Source organism: Mustelus asterias, chromosome 2, assembly GCF_964213995.1.
Source record: "Mustelus asterias chromosome 2, sMusAst1.hap1.1, whole genome shotgun sequence".
NCBI lineage: Eukaryota > Metazoa > Chordata > Chondrichthyes > Carcharhiniformes > Triakidae > Mustelus > Mustelus asterias.
The window spans coordinates 27,022,232-27,040,868 of NC_135802.1; the positions used below are offsets into that span (position 1 = coordinate 27,022,232).

Consider the following 18,637-nt stretch of genomic DNA (forward strand, 5'->3'; position numbering starts at 1 on the left):
TCATTCTTCATGAAAACACTGTGGCACCAGATTACTGTAAATATTTCATTAAATTCAGCAATAGTAGGGACTAAGCAAACATGATTCCGTCACGAGCGGAACAAAGCTGAACTAATGAAGTCTGCAATATACATCATTCAGACGTGCTTCATGCAAACTTATAATATTTTCAAATCGGCAAGGACTGAGAGTCCCCAAGAGAGGGCATGCCACTTGAAAATCCTATATATTACTTAATTAAAGTCAACACTAAAGGTGCAATAAACATCATGCTACAAATCCAAAGAAATGGAGTCATAGAGAAATACAGCACAGAAACAGGCCCTTTAGCCCAACTTGCCCATGCCAAACAGGTTTCCTCAACTGAACTAGTCCCATTTGCTTGCATTTGACCCATATCCCTCTAAATCTTTCCTATCCATGAATACCATATCAATAAAAATGCACATTAGGGATAAAGTTTTACAGAAAATTAGCATCTCTGCAGGAAAATGTCAATCGCAATGATATTCTTGAAGCATTGACATTATTGCGAAGTCTTCTTAAAAATCATTATCCTCCAAAACAAAAACTTACCTGCAACTGTCCAAATGTATTTTAAATGTTGTAATTGTACCCACCTCTCCCACCTCCTCTGGCAGCTCATTCCATATATGCACCACCCTCTGTGTGAAAATGTTGACCCTCAGGTCCCTTTTAAATCTTTCCCCTCTCACCTTAAGCCTATGCCCTGTAGTTTTGAACTCCCCCACCCTGGGGAAAAGACCTCGGCTAGTCATCTGATCTGCGCCCCACATGATTTTATAAACCTCTACAAATGTCTTTCAAAATTGCAGTTAAAAGGTGGCTTATATTGTAGAACCTAGAAATTACACAATCTGCATTTGCATAATATTAACATCCAATTTCATTCCAAAATTACCACGAGGAATGGCAAGTTTAAAATAAATTCCACATTAGAGATTGCTAATTTTCAGACAGCAAGTCATTTCAGCTAGATCTTCAGATTCAATCACAAATGGAAACAGCAGACTGGTGAGTCATTACCAACACTTGCCAACTCAGTTGCTGCTGGCCTGAATCAGGTCTAAACCATGGGCTGTGATCAGAATGAAGCCTGGGTTTTTCATGCTGCTTCTTATATTGCCAACCTTCTCTCTGCTCCTCCTCTCCCTCCGCCTCTCCTAAGGGCATTGGTTTGTGTTTCTCCTGAGTTTCACAACACCAGTTGCCCTCTGGTGTCCAGCCCAAATGGTTATTCTACACCTGCGCTGAGCGAATGTTGGAAGGATATCGATGGCGGGGACTTTGCAGCTGATCCTGATCTCAGCCAACATTAACGCAAGAAGCAATCAGATATGGGGAATCCAAAATAACAAAGCTATCAGACCAAAGTACCAAACTGTTTCTATGCATCTCCTCTCCCTGAGACTGTTTCCATGTGTGTGTGTGCAAACAACATTAAAAATAACTGGAATGTGCACCATGAGATGGAAACAGTAGTAGCAATGGGTAGAGGGAAGGGGAAAGAGAATCATTGCAAAAGCATAACACACAATGTCAAAATCAGTAAAAAGTGCACTACCTAGCCAAATGTTCTGCACCACTTTTCACTTCTTTACCCCCACAATGTTAGAAGTTAAAATGAAACAACCTAAAATACAAAGGGCCACCCCTTCATTGCAATGACATCAGCACCTCATCACCTATAGGTGGCACAATTACATTCCAGCCAATATTTTACTCAGTGGAATAAGTTTGAAAAGGCAAAGGAACCCTTACCTTCTGTGTACGCACAGGCCTGAGTCAGAGCCTGACAATGAGTCAGGAGTGCAATTCGTGTCACAGTCACACCTAGCACGCTGCCATCTTTACATGTCTTGTACTAATAATAAAAACAGACCAAGAGAATTGGAGGGGTGGTAGTGTTCATTTGTTGTACTATATTTAGAGTATTTCCTTACGTTGAACAATGTAGAAAGAGTGAAGAACAAGAAATGGCCATTATGTCAAATGAAGCTAATAATTTGTGTGGCAAACTCTGCCATCACTGTATTCAATGGCATATTGACCATGATTCTTGGTCTCTCTATGCTCCTCGGTATATTATCTCCCAAAGTCTTTTCTTTAGGTAAGCAAATTAGCAAATTTTGGCTTAGATTTATTTTTCTGTGCACATCAGGTTCAACAGTGTCCAAAATGCCCCAACATCAAATATCATTCCTAATAATTCCTTAAACCACAACATCAATGGGACTAGAATACATTATGTTGAGTTTTTGCAAAATCAGCCATTTCCACAAGCAGCTAATAAATAATCTCCAAATCTTTGGCTCAGCAACTGTTTTTTGTGCACCTTTGGTTATGGGATCTTTGGTTATGTTAAAGGTGTTTTATGCAGGTAGTGTACCTCAAATCCAGCTGTCTGAAGACCCAACATTCTTTTAAAAAGCAAAAACAAGAAAGCTGGAACATCTCAACAGGTCTGACAGCATCTGGGGAGAGTGAATAGAGCCAACGTGGAGTCTGGATGATCCTTCGTCAGAGCTAAGAGCAAAGAAAATCAGAAGAGCTTTATACTATGAGAGTGGGGGGGAGGCGGGGGAAGCTGTAATTGGACAAAGGGAAAATAAATGATGATGAGGAAGGCTGAGAAAGGTACTAAAAGTGTCCATTAAGTGATCAGAATGTGTGAATGGCAGAACAGAGGTACAGGCTGTTTAATGGACTGCCTAAATGTGGCAGTTGTCCTGAAGGACGGCGGGGTGTGTTGGGGGCAAGATGGAGAGCGAGAATGGAGAAGTGGATAATGGAAGTGAGAATGAAGGATGGGAAAAATGGATGAATGAGACGAAAAGGAGGAATGAAATAAAATAAATGGAAACAGGGTGAAGGTGGAGGAGAGAGCTCATCCTCTGAAGTTGTTGAACTCAATGTTCAGTCCAGAAAGCTGTAAAGTGCCCAATCGGAAGATGAAGTGCTGTTCCTCCAGTTTGCGTTGGGGTTCACTAGAACATTGCAAAAGGCCAAGGACGGACATGTGGACAGGAGAGCAGGGTGGTGCGTTGAAGTGGCAAGCGACGGGAAGGTCTGGGTCCTTGCTTGCGGACGGACCGAAGGTGTTCTACTCTACATTGGAGTGACCAAACGCAGACTGGGTGATCGTTTTGCAGAACACCTTCGGTCCATCTGTCTCTTCTGATTTTCTTTGCTCTTAGCTTTGATGAAGGGTTATCCAGACCCGAAATGCTGGCTCTATTCGCTCTCTACAGATGCTGTGAGACCTGCTGAGTTTCTCCTGCATTTCCTGTTTTTGTTTCAGATTCCAGCATCCATAGTATTTTGCTTTTATTCATTGAAGGCAACTGATCAGGAAACCCTCCTACTCTTACCGCCTGCCATAGGTGCATTGGAAGGATTGGCCACTTTACGGATGCACCTTTCATGTAATAAACCTTGGGGTGAGACTTAAACCCCCAGCCTCTGGCTCAGAGTTAGGGATGCTACCCAATGCACCACAAGACCTCCTCTTTATTGTCGCTAGGCTGTGATAACATAAAAGACAATGTTTCTGATGTTACAATAGCTTATCTGTTACTCTCCAACTGAGAACCAAAGTAAGATCTGAAGTTAAAACTTTAGAATTAAAATGTTAAATTAATTGTAACTGATAGAGTCATAAAGGTTTACAGCATGGAAACAGGCCCTTCGGCCCAACTTGTCCATGCCGCCCTTTTTTTTAAACCCCTAAGCTAATCCCAATTACCCGCATTTGGCCCATATCCCTCTATATCCATCTTACCCACGTAACTGTCTAAATGCTTTTTAAGAGACAAAATTGTACCTGCCTCTACTACTACCTCTGGCAGCTTGTTCCAGACATTCACCACCCTGTGTGTGAAAAAACTGCCCCTCTGGACACTTTTGTATCTCTCCCCTCTCACCTTAAACCTATGCCCTCTAGTTTTAGACTTCCCTACCTTTGGGAAAAGATATTGACTATCTCGCTGATCTGTGCCCCTCATTATTTTATGGACCTCTATAACATCACCCTCAGCCTTCTATGCTCCAGAGAAAAAAGTCCAGCCTCTCCTGAAACTCAAACCATCAAGTTGCTGGGGACAATCGCCTCTAATATTCTGTCCAATATTCTTCATTGCTTTTGCACTGTGGTATCATGAAGAATGGAAGACTTGTTTTACTGACTTTACTGTTTCACTCTTTTGCTTGCAAAGATAGTCAGACTTTGAAATAGGCTTCACGAATAATTGCAACTCTAAGTGAGGACTGTACATTATTTTCCTTTTGACAGTAATGATTCTGGAGTCCTCAGTTTTCCCCTCCCAGAACCAATGCTGTCCTCATGACAGCAAGATATAAAAAAATCAGCTTGTAAACATGCTCACGATGTTGGTCAGATCCATTGCTTAGTTGATGGAAGAGTACAGTTTTCCTCTTATACCCCTCTTGATGGCAAATACCAATTAATTGATCCTGCAATTTGCACCACTTTATAAACCCCCCTAACATATCTTAAAGATATTAAATCTTACTCTTTTTAAGCACATACAATTCACAAGTCATAAAGCACATTCACTGAACAAGTCAATTATTTAGGAAGCATTTTGTTTCTAGATTGCAGTTCCTCTCACCTCAATGTATGCCGTGTCGTTATTTGCATCCTTGATGTGAGGGAACCAATCCCGAGGAGGCTTAGACAGGTGCTTCGATTCTGTTACAAACCACAGCAACCGTGGCCAACCTAAAATAAAATAACAAAAAATAACGTCAGCTCATCGTCGCCATCCCAAGTGAAGTGAGCTAGAAACTCTATCAGTGACACAAACCTTTACAGAGATTTAAGTCACAAGCTGACATGAATTGGTTCAGATAGCTGTGGTTCTACAAGGAGGGTAATCTGACTAATTACCGCCCCATCAGTGTACTCTCAATTCTCAGCAAAGTGATAGAAGATGCCATTGACAGTGCTATCAAACAACATTTTCACAATGACAACCCGCTCACTGATGCTCAGTTTGGGTTCTGCTAAGCCCACATGGTTCCCGACCTCATTACAGCCTTGGTCCAACCTTGGACAAAAGAGCTGTTATCAAGAGGTGAGGTAAGAGTGACTGTCCTTGAAATCAAGGCTGCTTTCAACCAAGTGTAGCATTAAGGACCCGTTATAAAACCCAAGTCTTTGGGAATCGGGGCAAAACTCTTCACTGTTTGGAATCATACCTAGTACAAAGGAATATGGTCGTGGATGTTGGAGGCCAGTTGTCTCAGGCTCAGGACATTGTTGCAGAAGTTACTCAGCATAGTTAGTGTCCTAAGCCCAACTATCTTCAGCTGCTTCATCAATGGTTTTTCCTCCATCGTAAGATCAGAAGGATGGAATTTCTCTGATGATTAAACCGTTTGTGATTCCTGAGATACTGAAGCAGTCTGTGTACGAATGCAGCAAGACCTGGACAACTTTCAGGCTGGGTGTCTGTTAAGTATGACGTGGATTACTCTCTACTACTGCTGTTGCAATGACCATCTCGAACAACAGAAAATAAAATCATCTCTCCTTGACATTCAATGGTGTCGCCATCACTGAATTCCTCACTATCAACATCCATGGATCAGAATCTTAACTGGACCAGCCATATAAATGGTACAAAAGCAGGTCAGAGGCTGGGAATTTTTCAGAAGTACGTAACTCACATCCTGATTCCTGTTCACCATCTCTCATGCACAAGTCAGGAGTGTGACAGAACTCTCCACTTGCCTGGATGACTGCAGCTCCAACAGCACTCAAGCAGCTGTACGCTAGCCAGGACAAAGCAGCCCACCTGAGTGGGGGCATTCCATCCATCAGCTCAAACATTACTCCCTCCACCGCAGCAGCAGCAAGTGCCATCTACAAGGTGCACTGCAGCAAGTCGCCAAATCTCCTTCAACAGCACTTTTCAATCCACGACCTCTACTACCTCAAAGGGCAAGGGCAGCAGGCAAATGGAAGCAGCACCATGTGCAAGTTCCACCTCGAAGTCACACATCACCTTGACTTCAAACTACATCGCCATTCCTTCACTGCCGCCAGGTCAAAAGCCTGGAACTCCCTCCCTATCAGCACTGTGGGTGCACTTACACCAGATAGACTTCAATGGTTCAAGAAGGCAGCTCGCAAAACCACATTCTGAAGGGTAATTAGGGATGGACCTTGCCTTTCTCATGAAAGAATAAAAATAATAATTCAACTAATGGGGGGGTGGGGGTGAGTTAATAGGTTGTGATGAACAAAGCATTGTAGCTGTGAGGGACAGCTCGGTGGATAGGATATTGGTATGTAGATAGGCTGGAAAATTGGGCGGGGATCCTGGATTCAGGATTCAATCCTGGACCGGGGAGCGGCGCGGGCTTGGAGGGCCGAAGGGCCTGTTCCTGTGCTGTATTGTTCTTTGTTCTTTGTTCTAGTATTTCCTTATTTTTGTACACATGCAAAAAATTTACTTGCAATGCATTGTTTTAGTGATATACATTTCTAGATCTTCATCATTTAAACAAATTAAATAAGCTATTAAAGAGTTGTGTTTTTAAAAAAACTAACCAAACTTTAAGACTATATTTGACAAAAGCCAAGTCCATATAAATGATAGAATGCTGAAGCGTTTAATATGGCAATATTTTTCCAATTATTCCAATCAATATAAGCTTTTCTCCACCCAATCCTTTCAAATTTAAAATATGAACTTGCAGGACCTCAAACACATTTTTTAAAAATCTAGATTATCTCAATAATTATCTAATTTTAAATCCCACTTGCCACTTGCTAAAGAGTCTCCTGACTGGCTATGATAACAGCCATTAAGCAAGTCTGAACCATTACAAATGAGATAGCGAATATCTGTGTTCCAAAAATATACATAATTCATGTAATATATTATAGTAGCAGAGCTACACTTATTCTGATCTTAACTTTTTCAATTAATAATTGCAGAATATATTCATAGTTTGTACAGATCGATGAGTTGCAGAGCGTGATGTCACTGACAGTCGTCCCAGGTAGCTGTCTGCATCAAAGAGAGAAAACAAACACAACACTGTTCTCATTGCCTCCCGCCCTCACTCCCGTCGCCTCTCCCTTCACCATTTTCTTTGACATTCCCCACTTCCTGTTCCCTCCCCCAACTCTCATTGTCCACCTCCCACTGCAGCTTCCTACACCGCTCCTGCTCACTTCACTGCTCTCTCCCGTTTCCCATGCCCCTCACCGCTCTCTCCTGCTTCCTGCTCTCTCCCCATTCCCACTCCCCTCACCGTTCTCCCTGCTTCCTGCTCTCTCCCATTTCCCATTCCCCTCTCTGCTGTCTCCCATTTCCAACTCCCCTCAACGTTCTCTCCCATTTCCAATTCACTCCCCTCACCATTCTCTCCTGCTTCTGCTCTCTCTCATTTCCCAATCCCCTCACTGCCCTCCCCTACTTCCCACTCCCTCTGCTATTCTTTCTGATCCCTCCGTTTCCCTCTTCCTCCTTCCCTACTGCCCTCTACGGTCCCCAGTGTTCAACTCCTGTGTTGTCGCGCCTCCACCTCCCCTCCACTTGCCATTCCATTCAGCACTCCCTCTAACACTCCTTTTGCTGTTATTTCCTGCTTCCTCTCTACCTTGACACTCCTCCCACCCCGTTTTCCCCCTCCTGCAATCCACACCTCTCACTGCCACTCTCTCCCACTCAAACTGACAGAAGCAGCAAAGAGAGTAGGAGGAAGGTGGGAGGGAAGGAAGCGGAGGGAGCGGTGAAAAGCGTAGAGAGGAGGGTGGGGGGCACTTGAGGAAGAGGCAAAGAGAGTGGAAAGAGTGACGAAGGGAAAAGCTGGGGGTGGAGGGATCAGAGGGAGCGGCAAAGTAGTGGGGGCTGAATGAAGTGGACAGAAGGCAGTAGGAGGGAACGGTGAAGAGAGTGAGAGGAAGAGGGAAGATAACGGCAAGCAGATGATGGCTGACAAGGGAGCAGGCAGCAGACGGTGGGTGGTAGCAGACACTACAGTGGCATTAGCGGTGGGAGAAACCACACAGGACAACGGAAGAAACGAGAGCAAAATTCCTGTTCAGTGGCAGGAGTTCCAGAGTTTGTGTTTGAACATGTGTCGAGTCAACACCTGGACTGGAATTTTCCAGCTACACGTGCCGGAGGGATCTGTCCCGCTGACAGTGCATCCCATCATGGGTTTCCCGGTGGCGAGGGGTGCATGCAACGGGGAACCTTATCCACAAGGATGGGACCAGAAGATTCCACTGCAGGCCAATGGCAGATAGCCAACACACAAAGAACAAAGAACAAAACAGCACAGGAACAGGCCCTTTGGCCCTCCAAGCCCGTGCCGCTCCCTGGTCCAAACTAGACCATTCTTTTGTATCCCTCCATTCCCACTCCGTTCATATGGCTGTCTAGATAAGTCTTAAACGTTCCCAGTATGTCCGCCTCCACCACCTTGCCTGGCAGCACATTCCAGGCCCCCACCACCCTCTGTGTAAAATATTTCCTTCTGATATCTGTGTTAAACCTCTCCCGCTTCACCTTGAACCTATGACCCCTCGTGAATGTCACCACCGACCTGGGGAAAAGCTTCCCACCGTTCACCCTATCTATGCCTTTCATAATTTTATACACCTCTATTAAGTCTCCCCTCATCCTCCGTCTTTCCAGGGAGAACAACCCCAGTTTCCCCAATCTCTCCTCATAACTAAGCCCCTCCATACCAGGCAACATTCTGGTAAACCTCCTCTGTACTCTCTCCAAAGCCTCCACGTCCTTCTGGTAGTGTGGCAACCAGAACTGGACGCAGTATTCCAAATGCGGCCGAACCAACGTTCTATACATCTGCAACATCAGACCCCAACTTTTATACTCTATGCCCCGTCCTATAAAGGCAAGCATGCCATATGCCTTCTTCACCACCTTCTCCACCTGTGACGTCACCTTCAAGGATCTGTGGACTTGCACACCCAGGTCCCTCTGCGTATCTACACCCTTTATGGTTCTGCCATTTATCGTATAGCTCCTCCCTACATTATTTCTACCAAAATGCATCACTTCGCATTGATCAGGATTGAACTCCATCTGCCATTTCTTTGCCCAAATTTCCAGCCTATCTATATCCTTCTGTAGCCTCTGACAATGCTCCTCACTATCTGCAAGTCCTGCCAATTTTGTGTCGTCTGCAAACTTACTGATCACCCCAGTTACACCTTCTTCCAGATCGTTTATATAAATCATAAACAGCAGAGGTCCCAATACAGAGCCCTGCGGAACACCACTAGTCACAGGCCTCCAGCCGGAAAAAAACCCTTCCACTACCACCCTCTGTCTTCTGTGACCAAGCCAGTTCTCCACCCATCTAGCCACCTCCCCCTTTATCCCATGAGATCCAACCTTTTTCACCAGCCTACCATGAGGGGCTTTGTCAAACGCTTTACTAAAGTCCATGTAGACGACATCCACGGCCCTTCCCTCGTCAACCATTCTAGTCACTTCTTCAAAAAACTCCACCAGGTTAGTGAGGCATGACCTCCCTCTCACAAAGACTATTTCCTCGGGTGGATGGAGCTATTACAAGGGGGCATAACTATAGGGTTCGTGGTGGGAGATATAGGAAGGATATCAGAGGTAGGTTCTTTACGCAGAGAGTGGTTGGGGTGTGGAATGGACTGCCTGCAGTGGTAGTGGAGTCAGACACTTTAGGAACATTTAAGCGGTTATTGGATAGGCACATGGAGCACACCAGGATGATAGGGAATGGGATAGCTTGATCTTGGTTTCAGATAAAGCTCGGCACAACATCGTGGGCCGAAGGGCCTGTTCTGTGCTGTACTGTTCTATGTTCTATGTTCTAAAACCATGCTGACTATCATTAATGAGTTTATTCCTTTCTAAATGCGCATACATCCTATCTCTAAGAATCTTCTCCAACAACTTCCCCACCACGGACGTCAAGCTCACCGGCCTATAATTACCCGGGTTATCTTTTCTATCCTTCTTAAATAACGGGACCACATTAGCTATCCTCCAATCCTCTGGGACCTCACCTGTGTCCAGTGACGAGACAAAGATTTGCGTCAGAGGCCCAGCGATTTCATCTCTCGTCTCCCTGAGCAGCCTTGGATAGATTCCATCAAGCCCTGGGGATTTGTCAGTCTTTATATTCTCTAACAAACCTAACACTTCCTCCCTTGTAATAGAGATTTTCTCCAACGGTTCAACACTCCCCTCCGAGACACTCCCAGTCAACACATCCCTCTCCCACACACACAAAGTCCCGCCCTTAGACTTAGTGTATTCAAGAGGCGGCTGGATGTAGCACCTTGGGCAAATGGGATCAAAGGTTATGGGGGAAAAGCAGGATTAGGCTATTGAGTTGGATGATCAGCCATGATCGTAATGAATGGCAGAGCAGGCTCGAAGGGCCAAATGGCCTCCTCCTGCTCCTATCTTGTGTGTTTCTACGTAGACTCAAAGTTTTTCTTTAAAACTCCAGTCAAAGAGGATACACTGATCCCATTAGTTTGGAATGAATTTGAAGCTTGGCCCCAGAGGTGAAGAAACAGTGTTCTCATTGACTCTACTAACTTTCTAAATACTTGATACATTATTCATATGAGATTCAGTTATCTGCTACTTCAATAATGGCTTTCAGATGTTTGCTCTAAATGAGTTAATATCTCTATTAATCGTGAATATAGGATTTTGATGCAGATGCTCATACACCATTTCACAGCACAAATTCCAGACTTTTTAAACCTGTTTGCATGTAATAATGCCTGTTGATTTTCAAATTTAATTTGATTACCTTATTTCTGTTAAATAGGGAAGTTATTAAAACTAAGAGTTACGGTTTACTGAAGAACAGGGTCATGTTAAATTGTGGGAATATATCCCTCTAGGCATTAAAAAAAAATCCAATCTATTATTCATGGAGCTGTTATAATCACTATGGGAGCAACTTGAGCCAAGTCGTTAATCACAATAAAGTGCAGCAACAGAAAAATAGTAAAATTCACATTAAAAAACATGAAAACCAATTACCTTTGAACTGGAGAATCTCCCCCGTTGGGCTTTTGGGCAAACCTTTATGACAAGCATCGCTAGTTAAAGCTACAGAAACACCACAACTTCCCAAAAGAAAACCAATTTGTTGGCTTCCAGCATCCTGGTGGAGGGGGATGAAAACAAAACAAGTCTGTCATCCTGTGTCGCTTTTAAAGTTTCAAAACCATAATTTAAGGAATGGCAGGGTTGAACTGGGAGGAGGGGGGGGTGGGGGGGGGAGGATTGTGATTTAGGTAGGAAGATGGGAAGAAGAGGCATGTTAAAAACGAATAGCACCGGAATCTGACTTCTTCAGTTACAAATATCGAATCCAGGTAATTATACATGCAAACTACAAGTCATGAAATATTTAATGTTTCATATGTTTTAACTCACACGTGCACATTGATGGGCATCAACTGATGGCGTCTTTGGGGCTGAATTCTCCTCCCACTGGTGGGTAAAAACGGTAGAACAGGAATGCCATCATGCGAATTCATCACTAATCCACTGAAATGCCCTCACTGGCCCTGTTTGCTATGCAGTGCAGATTTAGGAAAGGTAATTACGCTCCCGATAGGTGTACAATTACTTTAAGGCTATAAGGGCCCCCCAGGATCACTGAAAATGCTTCTGGTTGAATTGAGGGATAGATGAGATAGCCTGGTGAGTGGGAAGCCTGCTAGAGAGTGTTGGCTATGACGCCACACAAAGGAAGAGCCACACATTGAAAGAATAGGGTTTTCACAAGGGTGGTCAAGGAAAGTTGAGTCGACACCAACCCATATTCAATATCATTTAAAGCCTACACAAAGTGCCTTTCCAATCATGTATTTCATCTCTCAGTATTAAGGGGTCAGAGGAATTTACTTCTGCAGAGGAGAAGCTCTGCGAACGCACAGGCATTTTACCTACTTAAAGCAAATCTGGTAACTCACCATGCCTACTACAGAGCTACTGCCAGTTTTCAAGGGCACCGGCTTCACAGAGCTAATTACTTCCTTACTAAAAACAGAAAAGGCTGGAAAAACGCAGCAGATCTGGCAGCAAAAGTGGAGAGAAAAAGATCCGATTCGGCTTCTCCCCACCCCCCCGGCAACCTTTTCCAACAGCATAAAACCCAATACATTCCAACCTCTCTCCAGTTCTGAAGAATCAGCATATCAGACTCAAAACATTAATGCTCTTTCTCTCTCCACAAATCCCTAGCTGCCCTTGAGAAGGTAGCATGCTGCCTTATAGGACCACTGCAGTCCATGATAAAAGAATAAAGAACTAAGGAAAGTACTGCACAGAAACGGGACCCCCCCCCCCTTCCCAAATCCTGTGCCGATCATGATGCCTGAACTAAAGAAAAACTTTCTGGCTTACTCGGTCCCTATCCCTCCCTATTCATGGACCCATCCAGATGCCTCTTAAATGTTGCTAATGTGCCTGCTTCCACCATCTTCTCAGGCAGCACGTTCCAGGCACCCATCACTCTGCATGAAAAGTTTACCCCACACATCTCCCTTAAACTTTCCCCCTCTCACCTTGAACCTGTGCCCCCTTGTAATTGACATTTCCACCCTTGGAAAAAGCCTCTGACTACCCACCCTGGCTATGCCTCTCATAATTTTGTAGACCTCTATTAGGTCTCCCCTCAACCTCCATCTTTCCAGTGAAAGCAATCCTAGTTTTATTCAACCTCTCCTCATAACCAACACCCTTGAGACCAGGCAACATCCTGGTGAACCTTCTTTGAACTCTCTCCAAAGTGTCTACGGCCTTCTGATAATGTGGTGACCAGAATTGCACGCAATACTCCAAATGCAGCCTAACCAAGGTTTTATATAGCTGCAACATGTTTTCCCAACTCCTGTACTCAATGGCCCAGCTGATGAAGGCTAGCCTGCTATGCGTCTTCTTAATCCCCTGGGCCACATGTGTTGCCACTTTTAGGGAACTGTGGACCTGCACGTTCAGATCCCTCTATGTTATTGTTCCTAATGGTTCTGCAATTTACAATATAACTCGCATCTAAATTTGATCCTCCAAAATGCATCACCTCGCATTTGTCCAGATTAAACTCCATCTGCCATTTCTGTGCCCAAGTCTCCAATCTAGAATCATAGAATCATAGAAACCCTACAGTGCAGAAGGAGGCCATTCGGCCCATCGAGTCTGCACCGACCACAATCCCACCCAGGCCCTACCCCCACATATTTTACCCGCTAATCCCTCTAACCTACGCATCCCAGGACTCTAAGGGGCAATTTTTTTTAACCTGGCCAATCAACCTAACTCGCACATCTTTGGACATCTACCTATATTCTGTTGTATCCTCTGGCAATCCCCAGCACTATCAGCAACGCCACCAATCTTCATGTCATCAACAAACTTACTAATCAGACCCCCGACATTTTCCTCCAGATCATTCATATATACTACAAATAACCGAGGTCCCAGCACTGATCCCTGCAGAACACCACGAGCTACAGATCTGAAAAACACACTTCCACGCTATTCTCTGTCTTCTATAACCAAGATGTGGAGATGTTGGCGTTGGACTGGGGTAAACACAGTAAGAAGTCTCACAACACCAGGTCCTGGCGTTGTGAGACTTCTATAACTAAGCCAGTTCTGTATCCATCTAGCCAGCCCACCTCGAATCCCACATGATTTTAGTTTTTGTACCAGTCTGCCATGTGGTACCTTGTCATATGCCACACTAATGTCCATATAAACTACATCCACAGCCCTTCCCTCATCAATTATCTTTGTCACCTCTTCAAAAAAAATTGTTGTAGATACACCCACAGTGTTGTTAGGGAGGGAGATCCAGGAATTGACCCAGTGACAGTGAAGGAATAGTGACATATTTCTAGGTCAAGCTGGTGAGTGGCTTGGATGGGAACTTGCAGGTGGTGGTGTTCCCTTGTGTCTGCTGCCCATGTCCTTCAAGATGGTGGTTGTGGATTTGGAAGGTGTTCTCTAAGGAGCCTTGGTGAGTTCCTGCAGTGCATCTTGTAGAGGGTACAAACTGCTGTCACTGTATGGTGGAGGGGTGAATGTTTGTGGAAGGGTTGCCAATCAAGTGGGCAACGTTGTCATAGAAACATAGAAGATAGGAGCAGGAGGAGCCTGCTCTGCCATTCATCACGATCATGGCTGATCATCCAACTCAATAGCCTAAGTCTGCTTTCTCTCCATAACCTTTGATCTCATCCACACCAAGTGCTATATTTAGCCTCCTCTTGAATACATTCAATGTTTTGGCATCAACTACTTCCTGTGGTAATGAATTCCACAGGCTTACCATTCTTTGGGTGAAGAAATGTCTCCTCATCTCCATCCCAAATGGTCTATCCCGAATCCTCAGACTGTGACTCTTGATTCTGGACTCCCCCACCATCGGGAACATCCTCCCTGCATCTGCCCTGCCCAGTCCTGTTAGAATTTTATAAGTTTCTATGAGATCCCTCCCTCACTTGTCTGAACTCCAGTGAAAACAATCCTAACTTAGTCAATCTCTCCTCATACATTAGTCCTGCCACCCCCGGAATCAGCCTGGTAAACCTTCGCTGCACTGCCTCGAGAGCAAGAACATCCTTCCTCAGAAAAGGAGACCAAAACTGCACACAATATTTTAGGTGTGGCCTCACCAATTGTATAATTGCAACAACATATCTCTGCTCCTGTACTCGAAATCTCTCGCAATGAAGGCCAACATTTACCTTCTTTACCGCCTGTTGCACCTGCATGCTTACCATCAGCGACTGGTGCACAAGGACACCCAAGTCCCGCTGCACACTCCCCTCTCCCAATTTATAGCCATTCAGGTAGTAATCTGCCTTCTTGTTTTTGCTTCCAAAGTGAATAACCTCACATTTATCCAAATTATACTTCATCTGCCATTGATTTGCCCACTCACCCTGTCCAGGTCATGAAAGATCTCTGCATCCTCATCACAGTTCACCCTTCCATCCTGGTGTCAAGCTTCTTGAGTGTTGCTAGAGCTGCACTAACCCAGGCAAGTGAAAAGTATTCCATTGAACTCCCAACTTGTGCCTTGTAGATAATGGACAGGCTTTGGGGAGTCAGGAAGTGAGTTATTTGCAATAGAATCCTAGCTTCTGACATGCTCTTGTAGCCACAGTATTTATATAGCTAGTCCAGTTCAGTTTCTGGTCAATGGCAACCCCCAGGTTGATGGTGGGGGATTCAACGATGATAATGCCATTGAAAGTCAGGGGACAATGGTTAGATTCTCTCTTGTTGGAGGTAGTTGCCTGATGCTTTTGTGGTATGAATATTAGCTGCCGCTTGCCAGCCCAAGCATGGATATTGTACAAGTTTTGCAGTATCTGGACATGGACTGCTTCAGTTTCTGAGGAGCCGTGAATGGTGCTGAACATTGCAAAGTCATCAGTGAACATTCTCACTACTGACCCCGTGATGGAAGGCTGTCATTGATGAAGCAGCTGAAGAGGGTTGGCCAGAAGAACCTACCTTGAGGAACTCCTGCAGTGATGTCCTGGAACTGAGATGATTGACCCACCAATAACAACAACCATCTTCCTTTGTGTCAGATATGACTCCAATCAGCAGAGAGTTTTGCCCAATTCTAGTTTTGCTAGGGCTCTTTGATGCCACATTCAGTTAAAGCAGCCTTGATGTCAAGGGCAGTCACTCTCACCTCATCTCTGGCATTCAGCTCTTTTGTCCCACGTTTGAACAAAGACTGTATTGAGGTCAGGAGCTGAGTGACTTTGGCGGGAGGGGGTGATGGTTGGGTATAGACATAGCAAGGTGGGGGGGGGTGCAAAGGGAGGGGGAGGTGACACGTGCTTGGTTGTGTGTGGAATAGCGGGTCCCGGAGGCTATGGGGGGAGTTGGAGTTGCCCTGTCTGTGTGGGGCTTGGTCTGATTCTTTTTAATAGTCACTCTGAAGTTAGAAGCGCTTTTTTTTCCCCTTGCAACTCTGAACCGTGAGGGTAAAACTGGCAGAACAGGTCGAAAGTTAGTGATTTAAATCACTTTGCCGGATGGTTCCCAGCCTATTGAAGACGTACAGCGGACATTAGTCCTTCTAGACAGCTGCTGGTAAACCCTTACCTTCAGTTACCCCCAAATGCAATGGTCTGGAGCCATGAAGTTAAGGTCCATTATTTACTGGCAGCACTAAGTTATTGGTTATATCCTGCCTTTGCTCTCAGCTGGCTGCCTATCAAATCTTCTCTCCTTCCTGTGTCAGTATCATGCAATGGGGAGGGGAGTTCTTCCACATTCTCTTCAACACTGTCTTCTGCTTCTCCACTTAAAATTGCTGTGAAGTTATGTACCTAATTTAACCACCTCCCCATGACAGTCAACGGCATTACCATCACTGAATCCCCCGTGATCAACATCCAGGGGGCTTATCATTGACCAGAAACTTCACTAGGCCAGCGTACAAATATTGTGGCTACAAGAGTAGATTAGAGGTTGGGAATTCTGCAGCGAGTAACTCACCTCCTGACTTCCCAAAGCCTGTCCACCATCTGCAAGGTACAAGTCAGGAGTGTGATGGAATATTCCCCACTTGCTTGGATGAATGCAGTTCCATCAACACTCAAGAAGCTCATCACCATTCAGGACAAAGAAGCCCACCTGATTGAGAACTCATCCATCACCTTAAACATTTACTCCCTTTGCTACCAATGAGCAGTGGCGACAGCTGTGTACGCTGTACAAGATGCACTGTAGCAGCTTATCAAGCCCTCTTTGAAAGCAACTTCCAAATACGTGACCTCTATCACCTTGAAGGACAAGGGCATTAGATACATGGGGACACCACCACCACCTGCAAGTTCTCCTCCAGCTACATACCATCCTGACTTGGAAAAGTATTGCCATTTCTTCACTATCGCTGTGTTAAAATCCTGGAACTCCCTCCCTAAGACACTGTGGGTGTCTACACCACATGGGCTCCAGCAGTTCAAGAAGGCAGTTCACCATCATCTTCTCAAGGGCAATTAGGGAGGGGCAATAGATGCTGGCTTAGACAGTGAGATCCATCATTCCATGAAATAATGAAGCAAATTTTTTAAAATACAAAATGAAGCAATCTACAACATTTTTAAGACTCACGTGGCTGGATTGCAAGGTATCACCAGATTTATCTAACCACCTAAGAAGCAATCTCAGAACTTCTATACTTTGGTTTATAAACCCTCCTGTAATTGCATAGTGCTCCTTGTATTTGTAGTCCCTAGCATCAATGGAAGCTTCACTCAGGTCACCAGTCCTATAGCCTATATAGCCCTAATCAACAATCCTCACCATTGGACTTGAGTCATAAGGACTGGTGTAGTGGATTGTCACATGGTGAAAAGGTCATGGCAGATTCCTGGCATTGAAATACAGAATAAAATGGCTGGCATCACACACTAGATGCACATTAACAGAATGAGAATTTTTCATTATCTTAAAATTGTGACGCTTGCCATGTGGATCTTTGAGTGCAACAGAGCTGTTGAAAGCGAATGTGAACATGGTTGCCAGGGTGCTTACCGATCTCTTCCACAAGATAACGGGAAAATGAAATCATAGCAGAAGACTGGAGTCAAGGACTCATTTTCAAACTGCCAAAGAAAGGGAACCTCTAAAACTGTGACAATTGGCAAGGAATTTCACTCCTTCCCATCTCCAGCAAAAGCTTCTGCAGAATTCTCCTCAAGTGGATTGAAGATGCCATTGATAACAAGCTTAGGTAAGAGCAAGCAAGGTTCTATGGAGCAGAGGATGTACTGATCAGATGTTTGCTCTGCACAACATCTTATAGCAATGCCTGGAATGGAATGCATCCCCCTACATCAACTTCATAAATGTCAAGAAGGCGTTTGGCAGTGTTCACCATGAGAGCTGGTGGAAGATTATCAGTGTATGGAATTCCACACAAGATTGTCAATCTCATTGGGAAGTTGTATGAGCGTTTTGAATGTTGCACCATCCTCAAGAATTTGAGGAAGAACATCTTCACCCACAGAGTGGTGAGAATCTGGAACTCGCTGCCTGAAAGAGTGGTAGGTAGAGGTGAGAACCCTCACAACATTTAAGAAACATTTAGATGAGCACTGGGAACACCATAACATATAAGCTTATGGACCAAATGCTGGGAAATGGTATTAGAATAGATAGGTGCTTGATGGCTGGTGCAGACATGATGGGCCAAAGGGCCTCTTTCAGTGCGACAAGATTCTATGACTATGACATTGTCCAAGTGGCTTTGACGATGACATTGTCAAAACTGAATGGGTTAAAGTGAAGTCCAGAGTGAGGCAGTTGCTGCATCCTCTATCCTTTTCTATTTCTTGTCACCATCAACTGAGTCTCGTGTGAAACAACATTAAACCCTCCAGGGGAATTCAATGATCCCTCTTTTCATATTTGGGGAATGTCAACTTTGCTGACAATCTTGCTACCATCTCTTCAAGGTACACCAACCTCCAGGAGAGGTCTGACAGGCTCAGCATGTATGCAAAACAGACTGGGCTGCATATCAACAAGCAGAAAACACAAGCCATGAGCATCAACAC

At 44.6% G+C, this 18,637-nt stretch overlaps 1 protein-coding gene across 1 annotated transcript in view; it reads right to left on the minus strand.

Annotated features, from left to right (window-relative positions):
- The window catches only part of LOC144506541 (disco-interacting protein 2 homolog C-like), a 581,001-nt gene that overhangs the window by 156,516 nt on the left and 405,848 nt on the right, over nt 1-18,637 (minus strand). Inside the window, exons 11-13 of the mRNA XM_078232798.1 lie at nt 11,076-11,199; nt 4,653-4,762; nt 1,783-1,885 (exon numbers count right to left, since the gene is read on the minus strand). Of these exons, the coding sequence (XP_078088924.1) occupies nt 1,783-1,885; nt 4,653-4,762; nt 11,076-11,199 (337 nt within the window). The remainder of the gene's footprint in view (nt 1-1,782; nt 1,886-4,652; nt 4,763-11,075; nt 11,200-18,637) is intronic.